Below are 18,670 nucleotides of genomic sequence, written 5' to 3'. Positions count from 1 at the left end.
TTCCGGCATATGAGATGCTTATACTGGATACATTAAACCACAAAGTTGCTAGCTTATCAGAGTTCAAATAAATCATCTAGAGTAGATTATCTTTCATTCAAACTAGCTTGAGTTGGTTTTATGTGGTAATTGCACACAAGTATCTTATCAATACTTGAATTCCACCTCACTTTTTAGACACCAGAGGCTGGAGATTCTATAAAAAAAATTCTTAAGGGAATTAGAACCAGAGAGTTGACTTCAAAAGGAGGTCAAGTTGTCTCCCACTGATTTCTACTTTATGTCTTCTAAATTACCCATTAATTTTTTAAAATAATGATGCTTTAAAGAGCCTGTTTCCAATTCATGTAGGTCGCCCCTGTAATGTAGTTAGGTTGTGATTGCCTTTATAAAGCAGCGAACAGATATACTTTTACTTTGTTATTTAAAAATTTTTTGAAAGTTTTTATTATTTTTACAAAAATGTACAGGAGTTGACACAACAATACAACCCATTGATTTTAACAGCCACCACTACTTCATTCTTATTTGATAATTCTGGGCCACTGAAAGAGTAAGCTATAAAGACTATTATCTACAATGCAGAAGCTTAAAATAATTTACTGCTTTCATAAATATTTCTCATTCCTGAACATCTTTAAGACATGAAAAATATAAGATGAGAACAGAATGTACTAAAAAAATGCCCTTCCTTATTATTACAGAAACATTGAGGTAAGTGGAATACCACTGCATGGCACCAATCTGACTCAGTTTGAGGAAAAGCAACAGTCCAATTGCAATATAAAGGCAGAAAAGTACATGGTTGAAATATTTCCAGTTAAAACCCCCTTAAACATAATATTTATGGACTGAAAACATCGTTTTACCAGTCTTACTTTTCATACAACAGAAGTGTTCAGAATTGTAGCAAAGTTTCACAGATTTATTGTATAAAAACAGATTCAATCACAAATAGTCAGGCTGAAGTCTTCTCAAATACAAAACGAAGTATAAAAATAGAACACAATATACAAGACTACAAGTAGTTAAATATTACTAAAACCAAAAGTGACACTGGAATAACTGTCATTTACAAATGAGTCTATCTTGAGCTACAGTAATAATTTCTCTATCTTTTCAGGAGATTAACATACAGATCTGACAGCTGTAAATAATGAAATTAAACCAACGTATACAAATATATGTACATTGAGGCATAGTGCTCTGTAAAGACTTTGTTACCCAGTCATTATTATGAAGAGTTGTTTTTAGTCATTTACATTTTAGAAGACTTGTCGCATCCTCTCTGTGCCCCCTCCCACCCCAAGTTATTTAACACTTAACTGCAAATTCAGAAAGAAACACTTATTAAAGCAAAACAGTCTTTTCAGAAAAAAAGCAACTTAGCTGTTGCAATTGACAGTTGCTCATTACAAAAGGACTCCTTGCTGTGTGATACCCAAATTACAGAGAAAGACAGTATGAAGTAGTCCCCATTGATTAGTTTGTGCATTTAATACCATAAATGCACTTACTGGACAAGCACCAAACCAACCCACATGTCAGCTGTGGAGAGCAATATCATTCCAATAGATATATACACATTAAATACTTATAGAAATTTAATATACAAATGGCTCTGAATATACAATAAAATAAAGTGGTAAAAAAAATATAAAATCAAACTATGGTGAGAATACCACCATTAGGCACAAAGTATTTCTGGTGTTAGCAATTTTAAGGGAAGTCCAAAGACAGACTGTTTATCATTTGTATGGGTATTTCGAGATGAATCCCTTCAAGATAATGCAAGAACCTATAAAAAAGAGAAGTGAGTATAAAGAGACAAAGTTATTTCCAAATACAAGGCAACCCTTTTATTAGAGAGGCAAATGTTCACCTTTCTTGTCAGGAATTATCTGACAAAATATTTTATTAAAATTCTCAATTACCTTGTATATTGAAATGTAGCAAGATTTAAGAAAACAAAAACTTACCTTCTTTTAGTCTTCCCTTGCTCTTTAAGCTTCTGAGACCTACAGATACTGCGAAGAGTGGGGAGGTATTCAAGTATGCTGGCTTGCTTATTACCCAGGTTTAAAGCACTTCTGGAAAATACAGTTCTGATGACTGCCAGCCTCTTCTGTGCTTTTTTGTGAATGCTAAAATGGAGAATGAAGCTGTATTGTTTCTTGTTCAAGAATGTGCAGTCCCTATTTTGTTCCTTTAAGATCAAATGCACTGGTTTAAAACTGATATACTGATGTCCAAAACTGCGTTCCAATGGATTAGATGCCTGCAACTTCTGTGTGTTGCTTACACAGCAGCACAGAGCTGCACTCTGACAGAAACATAAGGGACAGTAGTTTGTTTGGCCAATGCTCTTCGCTTAACTGTAGAGTCTAATCTGGGGAGGTCTAGTTTTATATGTGAGGTTTAGTACGTCCACCAGACTGTGTAACCAAAAGTATCTGTGGTCTTCAAAAATAGAGAGCATCATGTGATTTGGTATTTGCCAGAATATCAATATCACATCCAATGATATATATTGGCCAAACTTGGTCACAGGTTAGATAGTTAGATCCATTTTGACATTGCCCCTCTGGGTACTGACTTACAGAAATAACAGTCTAACATGTTTTCCTATTGCAACACTTATAGTTTTACTCACCTATTATGCCCATTTCAGGTATGACAACTTGTTTATGTCAAAACCAATCTTTCATATCTACGCTCCCTAGCAGCAATGTGTTCTTTGATCTTTTATAATATATTAAAGGTTATTCTTTATTAGTATAAGTTACTACAAAAAAATTGCAGTAACTTTGCTTTGAATTTTGTTAGGTCTCCATCAAGCAACCCCTATGCATTTAATACAGGCTCACTATGACCAGGCACTGGATGAAAAATTTGCATATCTAGTACTTGCAGAATCCATTTCGGTCCATCTGTCTGTCTTGAAAAAGCCATTCCTTTAGGGTTTTGTTATTCTTTTGGGGGGTGGTGGTGGTGTGGTGTTTGTCTGTTTGTTTTTAAAGTAAATAGACTAGATTAAGGCTACCATTCCTGAACAACATTATAGTCTAGAAGTCGTCACTTTTTGCGGATTGCCAAGCAGTTAATTTAAGCTTATACAAGCAAAGCGAACAAGGTATTCCAGCATTTTGAGGCACACTGACAACATTCGTGTTGGTATGAATGTGTATATATAGTATCTGAAACAGTCCTACACCCTTTGAAATGCTTTTCTTGACAAATAACTACATTAATATTCCAGACATATTAGCAAAGTCTTACCTTGAATCAGCTGACTGACTGAAGGATACATTATTTCTTGTGTTTGAAATAGGCAAAGTCAGTCCCTCCAGTTGATCACTTTCAGGTGTTTTACTGGTACTCAAAGAGGATTCCAAGTTTTGTGAAATATTAACAGAACATTTGTTAAAACTGAGTGCTTCAATAGCTGCCTTTATTTCACTACAGCTCTGAGAACTCCACCAATCAGTATTTTCTATACTGAATTCATCACAAAGACCGTTTTTCATTTTGCCATTTGTCCAATTAAATCCTTCATCTTTAGAAAACTCCAGTGGTTCCTTGGTGTTAGTGTTTACACAGCAATCCAAGAAAGACATGTTCTCCACAAATTCACTCAGTGAATTCAGACACTGAAAAACAAGAGCAGACCTTTTCTCACTTGCTGAGGTTTTAGTTCTAATTTCTTTTTCTTCTTTATTCATCAACAATTTTGATTCCTCTTTATTCACTTCAGCACCTGATGTAGGACTATCCGATGGCAAAGTTATGAATTCAGCTGAATAGTTCAGTCCAGTATCAAATAAGTCACTGTCATCCAATACGTCAAGCCTTTTCTGGTTCTTTGTCTTTTTAGACTTTTTCGCAGGGCTACTATTTCCTGAGCAATAATTGTTAGTAGATCTGTTTTTCAAAGAAACTATGGTAGTCCTTTCAAGTATAGAGTTACAGGCTTCAGATTGGTTTGAAACAACTTGCACTGGTAAGGGAAGAATAAGTTCAAGATTACTATATATAAAATCCACTTTCTTCATCTGGAATTCTGTGAGAAGCTGCGTCAGTTTATTCCATTTCTCCACAGTTGTGATTTTGTGCTGTAAAATAATAATTGTGAAAAATTTATCAATGTATTAAAATATTTTTTTAAAAAGTAAAAATGTTATTACAGAAAATCTCATATTCCTGGCTTTGTGTTTATGAGGCAAGGGACTGTTTTGCTTGTAGGAGACTGCCCCTGTCCAGATTTTGCTGAATAAGGACAGAATCCCCTAATTTCTACAACAAACCTTTTCAAAGAGAATTGCTTCTAAGAAGATGCTATTCATAGTGATCATTACACTCAATTATCTGGCAATCATTCAAAGTACTAGCTCCTCAACTACAAAAGTACCTTAAGAAATGTAAACAAGTCTTCTGAAGGCAACAGGATATTCTTAAGGCCAAGCAATGTCTCTACACAGCCTGTATCGCACTTTGGAAACTCCTGGAGACGTCCATCAGCTTGAGAAAAATCAATCTTGGAATCAGTCATCTTTTCAGAATGAATTACATAGTCTGCTTTATTTGTCTCATCTTCTCCTGCACAAAGATAACATGCTTTACTTGAAAAGAAACAAATTCATCATGACATTGATTCTTCCCCTCTTTGTCTCAATTCCTTTTATAAAGGATACTGGAACTGTTGCCTCTTGCTGCAGTTCTGGATGAATATAGTAACTTAAATTAGTCATCCTCATCCCCATGTATCATCTCCATTTCATTTCTTTAACTGTTAGCAATCTGCCCACTCTCCTGTCTTTGCAAGTAACCATTTGAAGTAGTCTCTTCTTCTTTTCATGCCCCACTAGTCTCTCCTGTTGCTCGCTCACAGGCCATCTCACACACCCACACCTGCTGAGAATACTCTTCCTGTATCCTTTGGGACCAAGTTCGTACCCTTGCTGCCTGCTTGCTAGCTGTCCAGTTTTTCTCCTTTTTTCACTTCAGCTTCTTCTAGGTGAATTAGCTACAACTACACTAAATGGATAACGAACTGCAAATTCTGTGTTGAAGGGAAACTACTACTGGCTCCCTGCTTTGCCCAATTTTGCTGCTCAGAAGAGGAAAGGGAGATAATTCATTACCAAATGATGGGTAATAAACAGGTATAATAAAAATCAAACTTTTAGTTCTTTATGCATATATACAAAGCTTTGAAGTAGGCAAAAAAACCCCCAAACCCTACCCAAATGTTCAGGAGTCTTACAGAAAGTTACCATTTATTCATATATGTCTTAACATGAATTTGATTAAATCAAACCATTCTTAAGATGGAGAATTATTTTTTAAATGAAATTAAATCAACCTACCATGATGTGCCAAACATTTGTCTTTCAAGCATCCACCTCCACTTCTAACCCAAAATTGTAAGTAGAGAACACTTTGTCTGATATCACAGTTGTTTGTGGTTAACAGAGCAGCTAAGTCTTTCACATCTGTTCGTAGATTCTCAGCCAGACACAGCACTTGAAGATAGCTAGCAGCATTTATCTAAACAAGTTAGACAAAGACAACTGAAAATAACTCTTACCAGACTGCAATATTATTCTATTTCCAGAAGCATTCTATTCTATAACCAGAAGCAAATTATTCTATTTATGCTTGCAATACGTTGTTCCTTGTAATACAGATTAGTTTATTAGATTAGTTACATTAAAACTTCTATAGAAAAGCTAAATACTGTACCAAATCTAAACAGTCCACATCAAAGAATTAAGTTAAATTTAGAAATTCAACTCATTAAAAACAAACAAAACAGACATATTTTGCTTATGTTCCTGAAACTATGTACACCTTGCATCTCATCACCAGTGACGAGGTTTTAGCGAACTACATTCGCTTTAAGTGTTTTGCTTTCTTTCTTTCAACTCTGCAATTGTCTGGTAGCCCAAAAGATTTTCAATTTCACATTAAAAAAAATTCCCCTTCTCAGAAGTTAGTTCCTTCTGATTCTCATTTATTTAGATTTTCCATATAATACATAGCTGCAAACTATTTGCTATACAGAATACCAGTGTTTACATTAAAGAATAACCCTTAATGTTTCTAGAATAGTTCCTGTATTTTTTTAATGAATAAACCAATACTGACATAGTCAGCCTTCAGATCAAAACTACTAAATATATCATCTATGAAATTATTTACTACTTCCTAAAAACTAAATTAAACGACGAAGTGATGTTCTTTCTGTAATTCTCTGAAATACTAAATGGTTAAGAAAGTAAATCTTCCATGCTAGTAAAAAAATTTCTACATGTAAAGATAAATAAATCCTATGCATCCTTGCATAAACCCCCCAAAAATAGTCATCTGATGAAACAGATATATCACATCGGATAAACATAAACCTACACCAACATTGACTTCTCAAACTTAAGTTAGCTGACAATTACTTACTTAGGACACATCCACATTTCCAAACACAGACTTACCAAGGAAGGCGTTTTGAAGTTGATCTCTTCAAAATAGCCATCAAACATTAAGCTGAATGTTGGATCTATATAAAGAAATATCAGTGAACTGTCACAACATTATGTTCAAAACTAGTACTTTCTTTACACATTAGAGCAGCTGGTATCTTTATTTAAATTCTAAAATACTCACTTTATACTCTCCACTCATTTAATTTTACATTTAGGAGCTGTATTTAACTGTCCCCATTTAAACCATCTTATTAAAGGAAGCTCTTCTGTCTGTAAAGCCTAATTACTTTAAAAAACAGTACTCACCATTGGTAGTAAGAATTACAGGTCTCTTTGCAGTTGCCATGAATGTCTTTATTGCACTTAGAAATCCTGCATCTTCATCAAATATTATATCTACCTATAGAAAACAAATGAAGTGCAAAACACCAATAGGTTTAACAATAACTACAAGCTGTGAATGGAGTCATACTGTTAACAACTGATTAAGACTTAACACAAACACAGGTTTCTTGAACACACATGGGCAACAACAGTATACCTGCTTCAGTTAAAGTTCACTTGTTAGAACACACAACTTTGGTCACAGTCCTCCATGCTGAAGCTTACAAAAATCACAGGCTGGTTGAGGCTGGAAGGGATCTCTGGAGGTCAACATGTCCACCCCCCTGCTCAACCTAAAGCACGCTGCCCAGGACTGTGTCCAGGTGGCTTTTGAAGTTTGTTTGGCTTTGGTTGTTTTGGGTTTTTGTTTGTTTGTTTTTTAATAGAATTGTACCAGTGATCTGTAGGATCAACCCACAGTCAGCAACAGTGCTATACCTCCTTTATTTACTTAAAATCATATTCTTGGCTGCAGTTTTGTATTCTTAGTTTAAGACTGAAAGACGTTTTTGGGCAAGAGGTTAAAGAAAAGAAGAATTTAATGTGGGCTTTGATATTGTAATCAAAAGTCACCATTAACACCCCAGTAAAGTGTCTTAGTGTAAAATTATAAACCAACACTTTTGGCATAATCAAAGGAATTAAATTAGCAGAATCCTGCACACTGTTCCAACAGTAAGCAATTGCTGACAGATTATAGTTTCTTTATCTTCTAAAATAACTTTGTAGAATGATCCGTGGTTAAAAAAAGTACTCATGAGGATGAAATCATTAAACATTGAATTAATTTTTAAGAAGTTGGTAACTCTCACACTTGAATCTACGTAGAAGTCTCAAGGAGAAAGGGAAAAAAGTTAAACTCTAAACACATAATGAAAGGATTGCTCACATCAACATACTTCACATGCATTTTACCTCTTCAAAAAGAATGAGAGATGTTGCACTTTTTCTGTTGTTTTCTCCTCCTTCTAACTCTTTGTTTATTGACTTAATTCGAGCATCTTTCTTTTCTTCACGTGAATTCTGAGTATTTCCTGCAGATGGATGAAGGATTGAGCAGGAAGTAAAGGAGGACTGAAACCATTTATTATGCATTCTAGACACTGGTTTCAAAAACACCCGATGTATAAACTGCTTAAGAAAATCTACACAGACATAAAAACTAGAAATTTGGCCTACATCCTTTTCTGATGTCTCTTGTTTGAAAAAAAATTGCAACAAATTTGCTGGAAATTCAACTGTGTTTGGTGAAGGGCTGGCTATTTGTAAAATTAATTCTGCACCTAACCTGTCTGTGACCTATGATATCTCCAAGGCACAGAGTTGATGCAAGTCCTTCAAGACAATGCAACTTGATTGCCTTAAAAGACAAGGACTAGACTCAATTACATCAACTTCAGCACTTTGCTCACACATTCCTCAAACATTTGTTGGCTTTACAGGACCTCTTAATACTGTGGCAGTAATTTTGATATATATGTATATACACACCACCTAGCACAATGACCATTCCATACCAACCTGAAAAAGGCACTGAGGTAATATAAAGGTGTGTTTTTCTAGAGATAAGTTTTCAATTTATCTTCTCTGCCTAAACACTCTGAAAAAACCCCAAGCAATCGAACCCACAACAAAACCAAACAACTAAGGAAAGCTTACTGAACTTCAGATAGTCTGTACCCTGGTTAACTCTCCTGTAATAGAGTAATGACTACTTCCTACGTAGCTAAGCGTATCTGAGATGCATTAAGTAACTCTTACTACACTCCGACTGCCGCCAAGTGTGCTCTGTCCCTTTCTCCACACAGCTCCACGTATACAGGAGTACCGTGTAGCATTTCCATCTCCAAAGGTAATTATTAAATAGTGATACCTACCTTTGTTTTTTTCTTGAGATGTTACTGCTCCATCATTACCTTTACGTTTGGAAGAAATTTTGAAATAGTTTGCAAGTGTTTTAGGGGGTAAGCTTCGTTTTAATCCTGCTCCTTTTGGTGACAGTGGAGGTTTTCTTGGCGAAACAATTTTCTTTGGAGAATACATTTTTTCTGCAAGATAGGTTTTATATTAAGCTGGAACGTAATCTCAAACTGACATTTATCAGGCAAATTTAGAGCAAATCCCAGGTTTGTATCTAGTACAGGACAGGTTTACTGTGCTGATTTCTGCTTATTTTACTTTTCTTCTGTTACAGGGAATGCTTTCTGTTCAACTTTCTATTCAAGTGCCATAGCACTTACTCTACCACTACAGAAATAACTTAAGATAATCAAGACTCTGTCATTTTGATAAAGTCATTATTTAATTTGATGTGTAGTTGTGTTAACCAACAGAGCATTTCTTATTATTATGGCCCAATAAACTGAATTTTTTTATCTTTTTTTAAACAACTGATGTCTAAAAAATGTTTTTGGGAACTCAGTTCCAATTAAAAAACAAAACAACAAAACCAACAAACAATCAAAAAACCCCAACCAAACAAAACCCCCAGGTATAACCATGAAACTTACTTGGTGACTTGGCACTGCTACAACTGTTAAAAAAGCAAGGCTTGTGTGCATTAACGCCTTTTTTGTCCACTTGATGAGACTGAGTAGCTTCTTTTAGTTGAGACAGTATCTGTCTACCACTACGTTGGCAAGAGGCATTGACTTCAAATATCTGCAATGATATTTAATTTACATTAAAAAAAACTTAGACATCTTTTATTACGAATGCTTTTGTATCATGAGTTACAAGTAAGAAAAACGGCACAGAGGAAAGGACTCCACAAACCTTAAAACCAAGCTCCTGAGCACAAGCATATACTGCAGCAGTTTTCCCCACTCCCGGTGGGCCTGTTATCAGAACTGTATTGCAAAGGCTAGTCTCATCTGCAATATCAGATTTATTATCTTTAAAGTCAAGGCTGTCCAAAGAATCTGTAGAATTATTTAAAAGAAAAGAAAGGATTCATGTCATTTTTATGCTAACTTTAACAAAAAGAAGCTATATATATTATTTTTAATTCTCTCAGCACCTTCATGTTCTGTGTCCTCCTTTTCCCCTTTCTGATTTCTTTTTTCTTCCCAATCAGCTCTTTTTTTCCATTCTTTTAACCAGCTATAAAAGGAAGGAACAGAACAAAAAATAAAAATTACTGCTGAATAAAGTGAACCAAATTCAGATGGAACAGAACATAAAACCAAGGGACACCAGCCACTTGATAAGTTTCCAAGAGGGATAACAAGTCCTTTCAGAATGAAAAAAAAAAAAATTGTTCGGGGTTTGTTTGTTTCTTTGGTAGAACAGGATTCCTTCTTCATTCTCCATTCCATTAGTTGATTGGTATAAAAACAAGTTACCTGGTGAACTACTTAAACTGTGGAAAATACTTTATCATTCATAGTTTGGTGGTGTTTGTCAGATGGATCTTTAAATTCTGTGTAAGAGCCAAAACAATAACTTAAACCCATACAGAAAATTTAACTGAAAGCACAATGTATTAGATGGACGTGAGCACTAAATTACTGCCAAAAGCAAACGCAGTGCACCAGTATCAGGATCAGGCATGCTTGTAAGGAAGTATAGGTAAGTACTGTTAAGTTGCTGTCTCTCATTCATAGTCTGCAAGCTTAAATAACCTGGCAAAAAAATTTTGTTTACTAAAATTGTATGGGCATTAGTTACTTAATTATTTCATTCTATCCCACAGCCTAATGCAGCATTTCACATTTGTTTTTCTTTTGTATCATACAAGCTACGGAGGTATTACTGTAAAAGAAACTATGACCAAAAGATTATTCACACCAACTGACAATTTGTTTCTGCAACTTTTTGGAACTAAACCAAAGCAAAGGCCACAAACATACACTCTGTAAGTGTTACTCAAGCACAGCGTAAAATAATTGACTTTGCTTGTTTGAGCATAATCAAGTAATATGATGTTCCGAGTTATTTTAAGAGTGGATCCATGATCCCACTTCTGACCTGTGTAGCCTTTCAATTTCTTTCTTGTTCCCTACAAGTTCACTGGAATCTTGAGGCTGATACTTTTCTGTCCAGAGCGTGTCTTCCTTTTCAACACCTACAGAAAAAATATTATCCATTTTTAAATAGTTCTTCATGCAAAAGAGTTGATCCTTAGTAGAACCTTAAGACTAGATAAGATTTTTGCATCACAGGGGAAGGCTGACATACATACATTCCCTCAATGCAGAGAGAATTACAATCAGACAGAAAATGCAAGTACCTGAAAGTGCATTTGACTCCGATAAATATTCAGTGGTTTCTGTCATAACATCTGGTTTCTCGGTCTTGTTTTTTCCCAGATGCGTTGCTTGTCCTGTCTCTGCTTGTATTTCTCCAGATATGGAAGAAATAAGGTTTGTGGAAACTCTGGTTTTTATTTCAGTCTCTGTACCTTCAATTTGTTTTCTTCTTTTTGATTTGTGGTCTTCTGTTTCTTTCCTTTTCCTCTTAGTTTCCTTCCAATTGTCAGAATGTTTCTGATTTACCTCAGAATTTGCAGTGCCATCTCTGCCTTCTGAGAAAAAAAAAAAAATTTACATCCTTTTAAAAGGTCATTCTATGTCCATTACAACCATATCTGTTTAAGCTGTATTTGAAGAATTTGGTCAAAATTACCTAAAATGCGAGGACCAATTTATTTCCAACAACAGTATTCCTTCACCGAAACATTTCTGGAAATTCCAAGTAGCCTTTTTGTGCCAAAGAGTGTCAGTGTGTGTTTATTTTTCCATATGTAGATTACTAACCTTGTATAATATTTTCAAAAATCAAACGTTCAGTTTGCTTTTTCAGAAACTTGTAGAAGTATTTTCTCACAGGAAATTGAGAATTAGAAGATGTGATCTCATCTAGTAAATCTTTCCTGAATGCATCAGGAAAAACAGATCGGTGGCCAGAAAGCTGTAACACATACACACACACACACACACAAAAAATTGTTACTCAATAATATTAAGCAGAATAACAATGACAGTTTTGCATCATTTAAATGGGTAGCTGTCTTGTTAAACCCAGAGATTAACAGAAAGCTTTGAGAATTGTCTAATGTAACGATGCAGAATGAGTGAATCAAACACAAGAAAAAAAAAAAAATCCAGAACTGACAGAGATTCAAATTCCAGGAATTTTTAAAACAACAGAAGTCCTAACAAGTGCCAAAACACTTTCAATTTTCTTTTCATTTTCCTTATAACAGAAACACCCATTTTAAAGTACTAACCACAGGTGCAGAACAATTTCCAGTTAGTTTTGAATTCACAGTAGAAAATTCGCCAAGCGAGAGAGTGATTTTTGTGACATTAGTAACTTCAGTATTCAGTTTCCTTAGCTTGGTTAATAGAGGACACGATGGTGCTTTCAGTTTCCACATTGGATAACCTACAGAAGAACCCCCACCAAGAACAAAACAAGAGGAAACTTTTGTTAACAAAACAGAGATATAGTCACAGGCAAAAACGTCCTACAGTACATAAAAGAGCATTTACTCTTACCTAAAGCTTTATCATGTCAAAGCCAAGCTTATTTAACTTACACTGCATCAACTTTTTATCTTTATTAATTCCACCTCCCACAAGCAGAACATTTTTGCATACAACATTTCTCCAGTAAGTTGCTTCTGGGCTCTGCTTGCTCCAAGTAACAACCTGTGCCCTCACCAGGTCTCTGCAGGACAGATGCTCACCAAGGAATTTGTTTGTTTATTGGCTGGTTTGCAAATATAAAATCTGTTAAATGCTATTCTACCTTCTGCTCTTCTGTCATGCCCCTGCATAAAACACTGTAGCATACTCCCTCACTTAGTGGAAAGAAATGGGCTGTTCTTTTCTCTTTTGAGAAATATTTTGCTTTTGGCAGAAGGAAATGGTTTCAGCCCCAGTCAGTCCAACATGATCTTTAGTCTGCAAATTGGAACTGGAAAGACTAACTTTTTTGACTAGACATTAAGAATTTTGCATCCTCACCCATAAATGTCTATACTACTTTAGCATCAATTTTCATTTGTAAATTGTAACTTTAAAAGCATCTCACTGGAAACTTCTAAGCTATGTTTTCTTACTGCAACACTAAACAAGAGGGAACTACCAGTTATTCCAGTCATAAAAGTAAGTTCTGCTGTTCAAGTTCTTTTCTTTTCTGCACAGATTTACTAGAAATTATTATATACATTTACACAAAGACTGAACAAAAGCTTACAGTCATCCTTCTGCTGTACATGGACAACAGTCTTAAAACATGAACTTGCAAGAGAGTACGCTTCCATTGCTGCTGCTTTCTTTGCAATCTGTCTTCTCAGTGACTCTGGCAATCCACTCATCAAGAATTCACGTTTTGCTCTGAACTGATCATCATCTTGAGAATTTTCAGATGCATCTTGGCTTTAATGAAATCAGAAATGAAAAAAAATAATCATTAGAACTACCAGCTATGTAAGGCTTACAACAGAATTTAATCACATTCACTTCTACACAAGAGTTAAAAATAGTCTGGGACAACTGCTAAAATTAATTTAAATGTAGTAAGTTTACATTTAAATTTCAAATTTTGTGTTAGAAAATTTAATTTTAAGAAATATTCTTTGGTTTTGTATTTTTATATGCAATTTAGGATTTCTTTTTAATCACTCATCAACTGTGTTTTCAACCACCTAAAATGGCTCAACAATGGCTGAGGAAACAACTCTGGAAAAACCCCAACATTTTGCAAGCAGATCAAAATATTGATCAGTATAAAAAAACCTGAACTTTTAAATCACATTTAAATAAGTGTATTTACAGTTGTAAAGGGAGAGAATGTTAAATACATTTTGATTCTTGAGCAACTGCAATCTTGAAAACTGACCTGCTTTCATCAAAGATCACAATTGGTTCACCTACGGAGTTTTGAGCATTTCTGCCTAGGAAGGAAGGGGGATATCCCAGTTTTCCTTTAAAAAGAAAAAACATAATCATTATTTGATTAGCACTGATACAGAATTCTAACCTTGTTTCTCTGTTTGCTATCTATATGTTCCATTTAATAACATTAGGGAATCTCCTTTTCTTAAGGGGGAAAGCTGAGTATTATAACAAAATTAATTTCTAGTTATTTTAGCACTGTAGACATTATTTTCTGTAACATTAAAAAAATCCTTAAATTAGAAGACACCATAACATGGTATATTATTGGCAGTTTTTCAAACAAACATAGTTTTCTCTGAATGAAGAAAAATCAAAGCCGCACATGTAAATAACCTCTGCACTATTAACTCATATCATAAAAATAAAAAGGTATATATTGTAATATAATATATATTAAAAAAAAATCACAAGAAAAGATGAATGTACTGCAAAGGTAGCTTTATAAAATCACGTTATTTTAGTCAGTAACTGCAATAAAAATTAAACACACTCAGTAAAACTCAATTACCATTTGAGTTCTTCTTTGCAACCTTCAAGTTTCTAGACTTTTTCCCCAAAACATCATTTAAGCTCCGAAGATTCTTTTGCTTCACGTTCTGCACTGTAGTAGTGGCATTACTCAGGCTTGTATCTAAAATAACTACCGATTCCTAGAGGGAAAGCAAATAAAATAAAAAAGGAAACACAACTTTTCCTCCTTTAACAACTATTCAGTTTTCTCAGTACTCATCACTAAAGAAACTGCTAGAGTGCTTAGAAGTTAGCAAATACAATTTGAAGATTATACAATACTTTTATTACTGTTGTCTACACAGAAATAGTATATAGAATAAGATCGCCAATAAATAAACGAAGGCCAGAATTACTCTCATCTAAATTTAAATGTCTAAAACATACACATCTGAAACAGACACCTTGCTGTCCATTAGGAAAGAAAAACAGTCACTTCTAAAGCGTGACCATCTGCTGCTGCCTGGCACTTTACTGTTTGACATTTACCATACCATTGCATAGACATCTACCTTATTTGATTCTTTAAAATAAATGTTTGCAAGATAGAAACATTTTTATTGTTTAAATGAATCACAAAAACAAAAATAATTTTCTTCCTCTCTACAAAGTATACAGGCTTACTTCATTTTCTTGTAATTTTTTCTTTTCAGCAAGAGCTCGCTGCCGAGATGAGCGCCTCACAGGAGCTGGTAAGTCTTCATTAACCTTTGATCTATTATGGCGTATAGCCTTTGCTTTTTCAATCAGCTGTTTTGCTTTGGACATATTTTTAGAAGTAGAGCTTATCTGTTAACAAAGTACAAAAGTACCTAGCAATTAACAGCAATATATTCAGTAAGTATTTCACATATTAATATAAGTTCTCACATTCATATAAGCATATGATTTTTATAAAATTTTTGTTTGTATTAGACAGAAAAGGAAAGAATGGAAAAGAAGAGCAAACCAAGATGATATAAATAGTTTTCAAAAGGGAGTGAGAACCCTACAGGGGGATCCTCCAATTTGTCCACAGTAGAAATGAAATACGGGCAGTGACATTCTTAAGCATAAGCTGTTCTGCTGTACCAAAACACTATGTCGCATCCTAAGAACCTGCAGAACATGAGCATACTATTTTATTGGATTTTTCTGTAACATTATGAAAAGTAGATTTACATTAATAAAACATATTTTGAAATCTAAAGTACGATAAGTGTACAAGAAACTCCCAAATTCTATCATAAATCAGCAATATTCTCTTTTCATAGGGAATCTGAGAACTGTCATATTGTATTACATTACACTGTTACACAATACTGAATATTGACACAATTATATGCATACAGTAAATGACAAAATACTGAAACACAAACTGTTACATAAATTACCTTTATGCTTTTGGAGTTAAACTCTTCATTTTTCATTGGTTCAACTTTGTTTGATTTTGTAGTCGCATTGATACGTGTAAACCTCATTCTAATTAGGGAAAAGTATTAGAAAATCATTACTTTTTAATGATCAGAAATGTCACTCTCCAACTCATTTTCAAAAGCCTTTAAAAATTCAGTGCTGCAAACAAGCCATCCCCCAATTGGTGGTGGTGGAGGTTTTTGTTTGTTTTGGGTTTGTGGGTTTTTTTTTTTTTTTTAATATCTTCAGTGCAAGCACATTTATAGAGTCAACTTCAGGTCTTTTGTACTATTATCCAACATGATCAGTATTCACGCAGCTTTGGTATGCATTCCAATCAATTTATAATTATGACTTACTCTTAAAATACTTGCAGTAAATCAAAGTGCAAAAAGGTAGAATATACTCTAAAATGTTTACCTTATTGGGCTGTTTCCATCCAAGGGCACAGTAATCACCTCGGCTTTATACATGTTACTTTTCTTCAAGGATCGCTTGCTTGCTTTTGGTGTAGAAGTCTGAAAAGAAGAGCCCCTTAATTCACCTTCAGAAAAGGTATTTCTAATCCTGTTTTTTTTAGGTGTAACATTTTTGGATGTTTTTATTTTCTTCTGCCGTAAACTCCTCCTTAACTTATTCGCTTTTGGACTTGATAAAATTCTTACATCTAAGGTGTTTTCCTTAGAAAGAACATTAGCTCCCGAATCTTTATCTTCATTAAAATTGCTAGTATTTGAGACATTTGTTTCCTTAGTTTCTGAAGCCTTCCTTCTTCCGCTTCCTTTTTTCTGAAACTTTTTAGGTCTTTTAGTTCTATTGTTTGCAGGACTAGAATGTGTGCATTTGTCCTCACAATCTTCTGGTACTCCACTTTCTAATCCTTTATTTGAAGCAATGTCATCTTCAGGTCCTTCTTTTTCTTTTGAAGACTTTCCAATGGCTTGCTTTTGTTTTCCAGGTGCCTTTTTAACTCCACTTTTTATCGCATCTGATGTTGGCTGTCTAAACGCCTTCATAAACTGATGCCTTTCTTCCAGAGTACATTTTGGCTTCAAAGAATCTGACCCTGCAGTCTCTAGTACAGCTAACTCCAATTCTTCTTCTTCAATAACTACATTAGATTTTCTTTTCTGAGTAACCTGTTCAGTTTGGTCACTGTCCAAGAGGAGTGGGCTACTTTCTTTTTCGCCTACACATCCTTTCTGCTTCAGAAAAATGGAAGCTATTTTCCTAGAACCTTTTTGCTCCTTATGTAAAGGACCTAATTTGGGGGGAATGGAATGAACTTGTGCAAGGACAGTTACTGTTCTAAGTGGTAACTGTTGAGATTCCTCACACTTTTCTGGATCACCAACACTATCACTTTTGTCTGTTTCATTTGCTGTAGCAGAATTGTCCATAGTTGGCTTTGTGTCCTCTTCAACATGATCTACATTATTTTCTCCCTGACTCTTCAAGAAGTCCTCAAATGACACCGTTATTATACTATTGTTTACCTGTGATGTCTTATCATCCCTATGAACTTCAGAACTGGAATCACTAATAGCAGCGTCACACTCTGCTATTGTAGAAGATACCATCTTTTTCTTATCTTCAACTTCCATTTTGCATGTTTCATTCAGTTGGTTTTCAGACGAAAGACTTTCAGACAAATCCATATTTACTTTGTGCTTCCTTTTCCTTGATTTCCTTAGCTTACTTTTTGTTCCATTTATTTCAGAACCAACTTTCTTCACATTTTTTCTGTAGATGACAGCATTTGAGAAGTTCTCTGCTTGTGCATTATCTTCTGCTAGTTCTCTTGCACATTCTTTGTCAACTAAAGTGCTAGTAGCAATAAAATCATTACTGTCCTGTTTCAGTCCTGTTGTTTCTCTGTTGTCATCACTACTAATTTCTATTTCATGTTCATTCTCAGATTCTTTCATCTCTCTTACCTTATTAACTCTCTTCTCTTTCCTCTTCCTCTTTAAAGATGGTTTAAAATGTGACTTACAGTCTTTGTCATCAGCATCCAGCGGTGTGTTATTTTCTCCAGGTACAACTGGTAATGTAGCTTTCTCAGTTACAGATGTCTTCTTAAAATAATCCAATATATTGTTGGGTTTTGGTGGTGATAACACTTTATCCACTGGTTTTGCTAATGGTGAAAAATATCTTGTGATTGTTTTTACAGAAGAATCTTCCTCTCGCCGTTTCTTGCATGGCTGTAAAAGAGTTCAACATTAATCTTAGTTTTTAAAAACTTAAGATGACTTAGTATGGTAATATAAAGCAGTACAGTATCTGCAGTATACATTACTGACACTAGTACTTTTTCAGAGGATAAAAAACTAACTTCAATGCGCTAAGACTATGTGCACATCAACTTTATCTCCACGTTTTCAAAAGATAGTTAAGCTTGAAATAAAGATTCTGCCATTTAAAAAAAGGAAAAATCCTACCTAGATTTGGGACTGCCAAAACTTAAAGTGACAACAAGGTCCTCAGAACAGCTTTGCGGAGATTTCATAATACTAGAGTTCAGAAAGTCTACTTCAGTTCAGATGATCTGTCTATTGGTTACCTTGAGATGTTCACCAGGGCATTTTTAGAGCAGTGAATTGCAACATCACTTAAACATGTATGAATCCAGCGTAGAGGAAACATCTAACGTATCTTAAATAGAAACTACACCTTTCACAATACTTAAAGGAAACGAATACAAGAGAATTCACACCTGATATCACAGTTTAAACCATGAAAGAGAATTTACTTGTAAAACTCCAAGAAAGATGGCTCACCAATACTTTTACCACTCTCCTAGTTTATTAAAAACCGAACCTCTCTAAAAATCACATAATCAGAAGCAGAAAACGCTTCTTCCCAAACCCACCGGGGACTCGGCCGAGGTGCCCCAGTTCGATGACAGCCGGGCCCGGGGGCTGCCCAGCGCTCCCCACCGCCGCCTGCGGGCGAGAGCGCGGCCCCGGACCCCGGGCGGGGGCCTCACAG

General features: G+C 34.9%; 1 protein-coding gene across 1 annotated transcript in view; it reads right to left on the bottom strand.

The window, feature by feature from the left end:
- Positions 1-1,466: 1,466 nt before the first annotated feature.
- Positions 1,467-18,670, bottom strand: part of ATAD5 (ATPase family, AAA domain containing 5) — an 18,634-nt gene continuing 1,430 nt past the window's right edge. The window contains exons 2-23 of the mRNA XM_009880244.1: positions 16,097-17,883; positions 15,655-15,742; positions 14,906-15,070; positions 14,280-14,421; positions 13,713-13,797; positions 13,068-13,249; positions 12,094-12,251; positions 11,621-11,774; positions 11,095-11,388; positions 10,833-10,929; positions 9,883-9,965; positions 9,639-9,784; positions 9,374-9,524; positions 8,741-8,911; positions 7,779-7,897; positions 6,786-6,879; positions 6,489-6,553; positions 5,367-5,547; positions 4,409-4,596; positions 3,280-4,112; positions 1,980-2,144; positions 1,467-1,798 (exon numbers count right to left, since the gene is read on the bottom strand). Of these exons, the coding sequence (XP_009878546.1) occupies positions 1,720-1,798; positions 1,980-2,144; positions 3,280-4,112; positions 4,409-4,596; positions 5,367-5,547; positions 6,489-6,553; positions 6,786-6,879; positions 7,779-7,897; positions 8,741-8,911; positions 9,374-9,524; positions 9,639-9,784; positions 9,883-9,965; positions 10,833-10,929; positions 11,095-11,388; positions 11,621-11,774; positions 12,094-12,251; positions 13,068-13,249; positions 13,713-13,797; positions 14,280-14,421; positions 14,906-15,070; positions 15,655-15,742; positions 16,097-17,883 (5,427 nt within the window). The 3' untranslated portion in view covers positions 1,467-1,719. The remainder of the gene's footprint in view (positions 1,799-1,979; positions 2,145-3,279; positions 4,113-4,408; positions 4,597-5,366; positions 5,548-6,488; positions 6,554-6,785; positions 6,880-7,778; positions 7,898-8,740; positions 8,912-9,373; positions 9,525-9,638; positions 9,785-9,882; positions 9,966-10,832; positions 10,930-11,094; positions 11,389-11,620; positions 11,775-12,093; positions 12,252-13,067; positions 13,250-13,712; positions 13,798-14,279; positions 14,422-14,905; positions 15,071-15,654; positions 15,743-16,096; positions 17,884-18,670) is intronic.

The sequence above is a fragment of the Charadrius vociferus genome, unplaced genomic scaffold (assembly GCF_000708025.1).
Source record: "Charadrius vociferus isolate BGI_N301 unplaced genomic scaffold, ASM70802v2 scaffold662, whole genome shotgun sequence".
NCBI classification, from domain to species: domain Eukaryota; kingdom Metazoa; phylum Chordata; class Aves; order Charadriiformes; family Charadriidae; genus Charadrius; species Charadrius vociferus.
The sequence above is the reverse complement of the archived record's forward strand: the minus strand, read 5'-3'. Positions and strand labels throughout refer to the sequence as shown.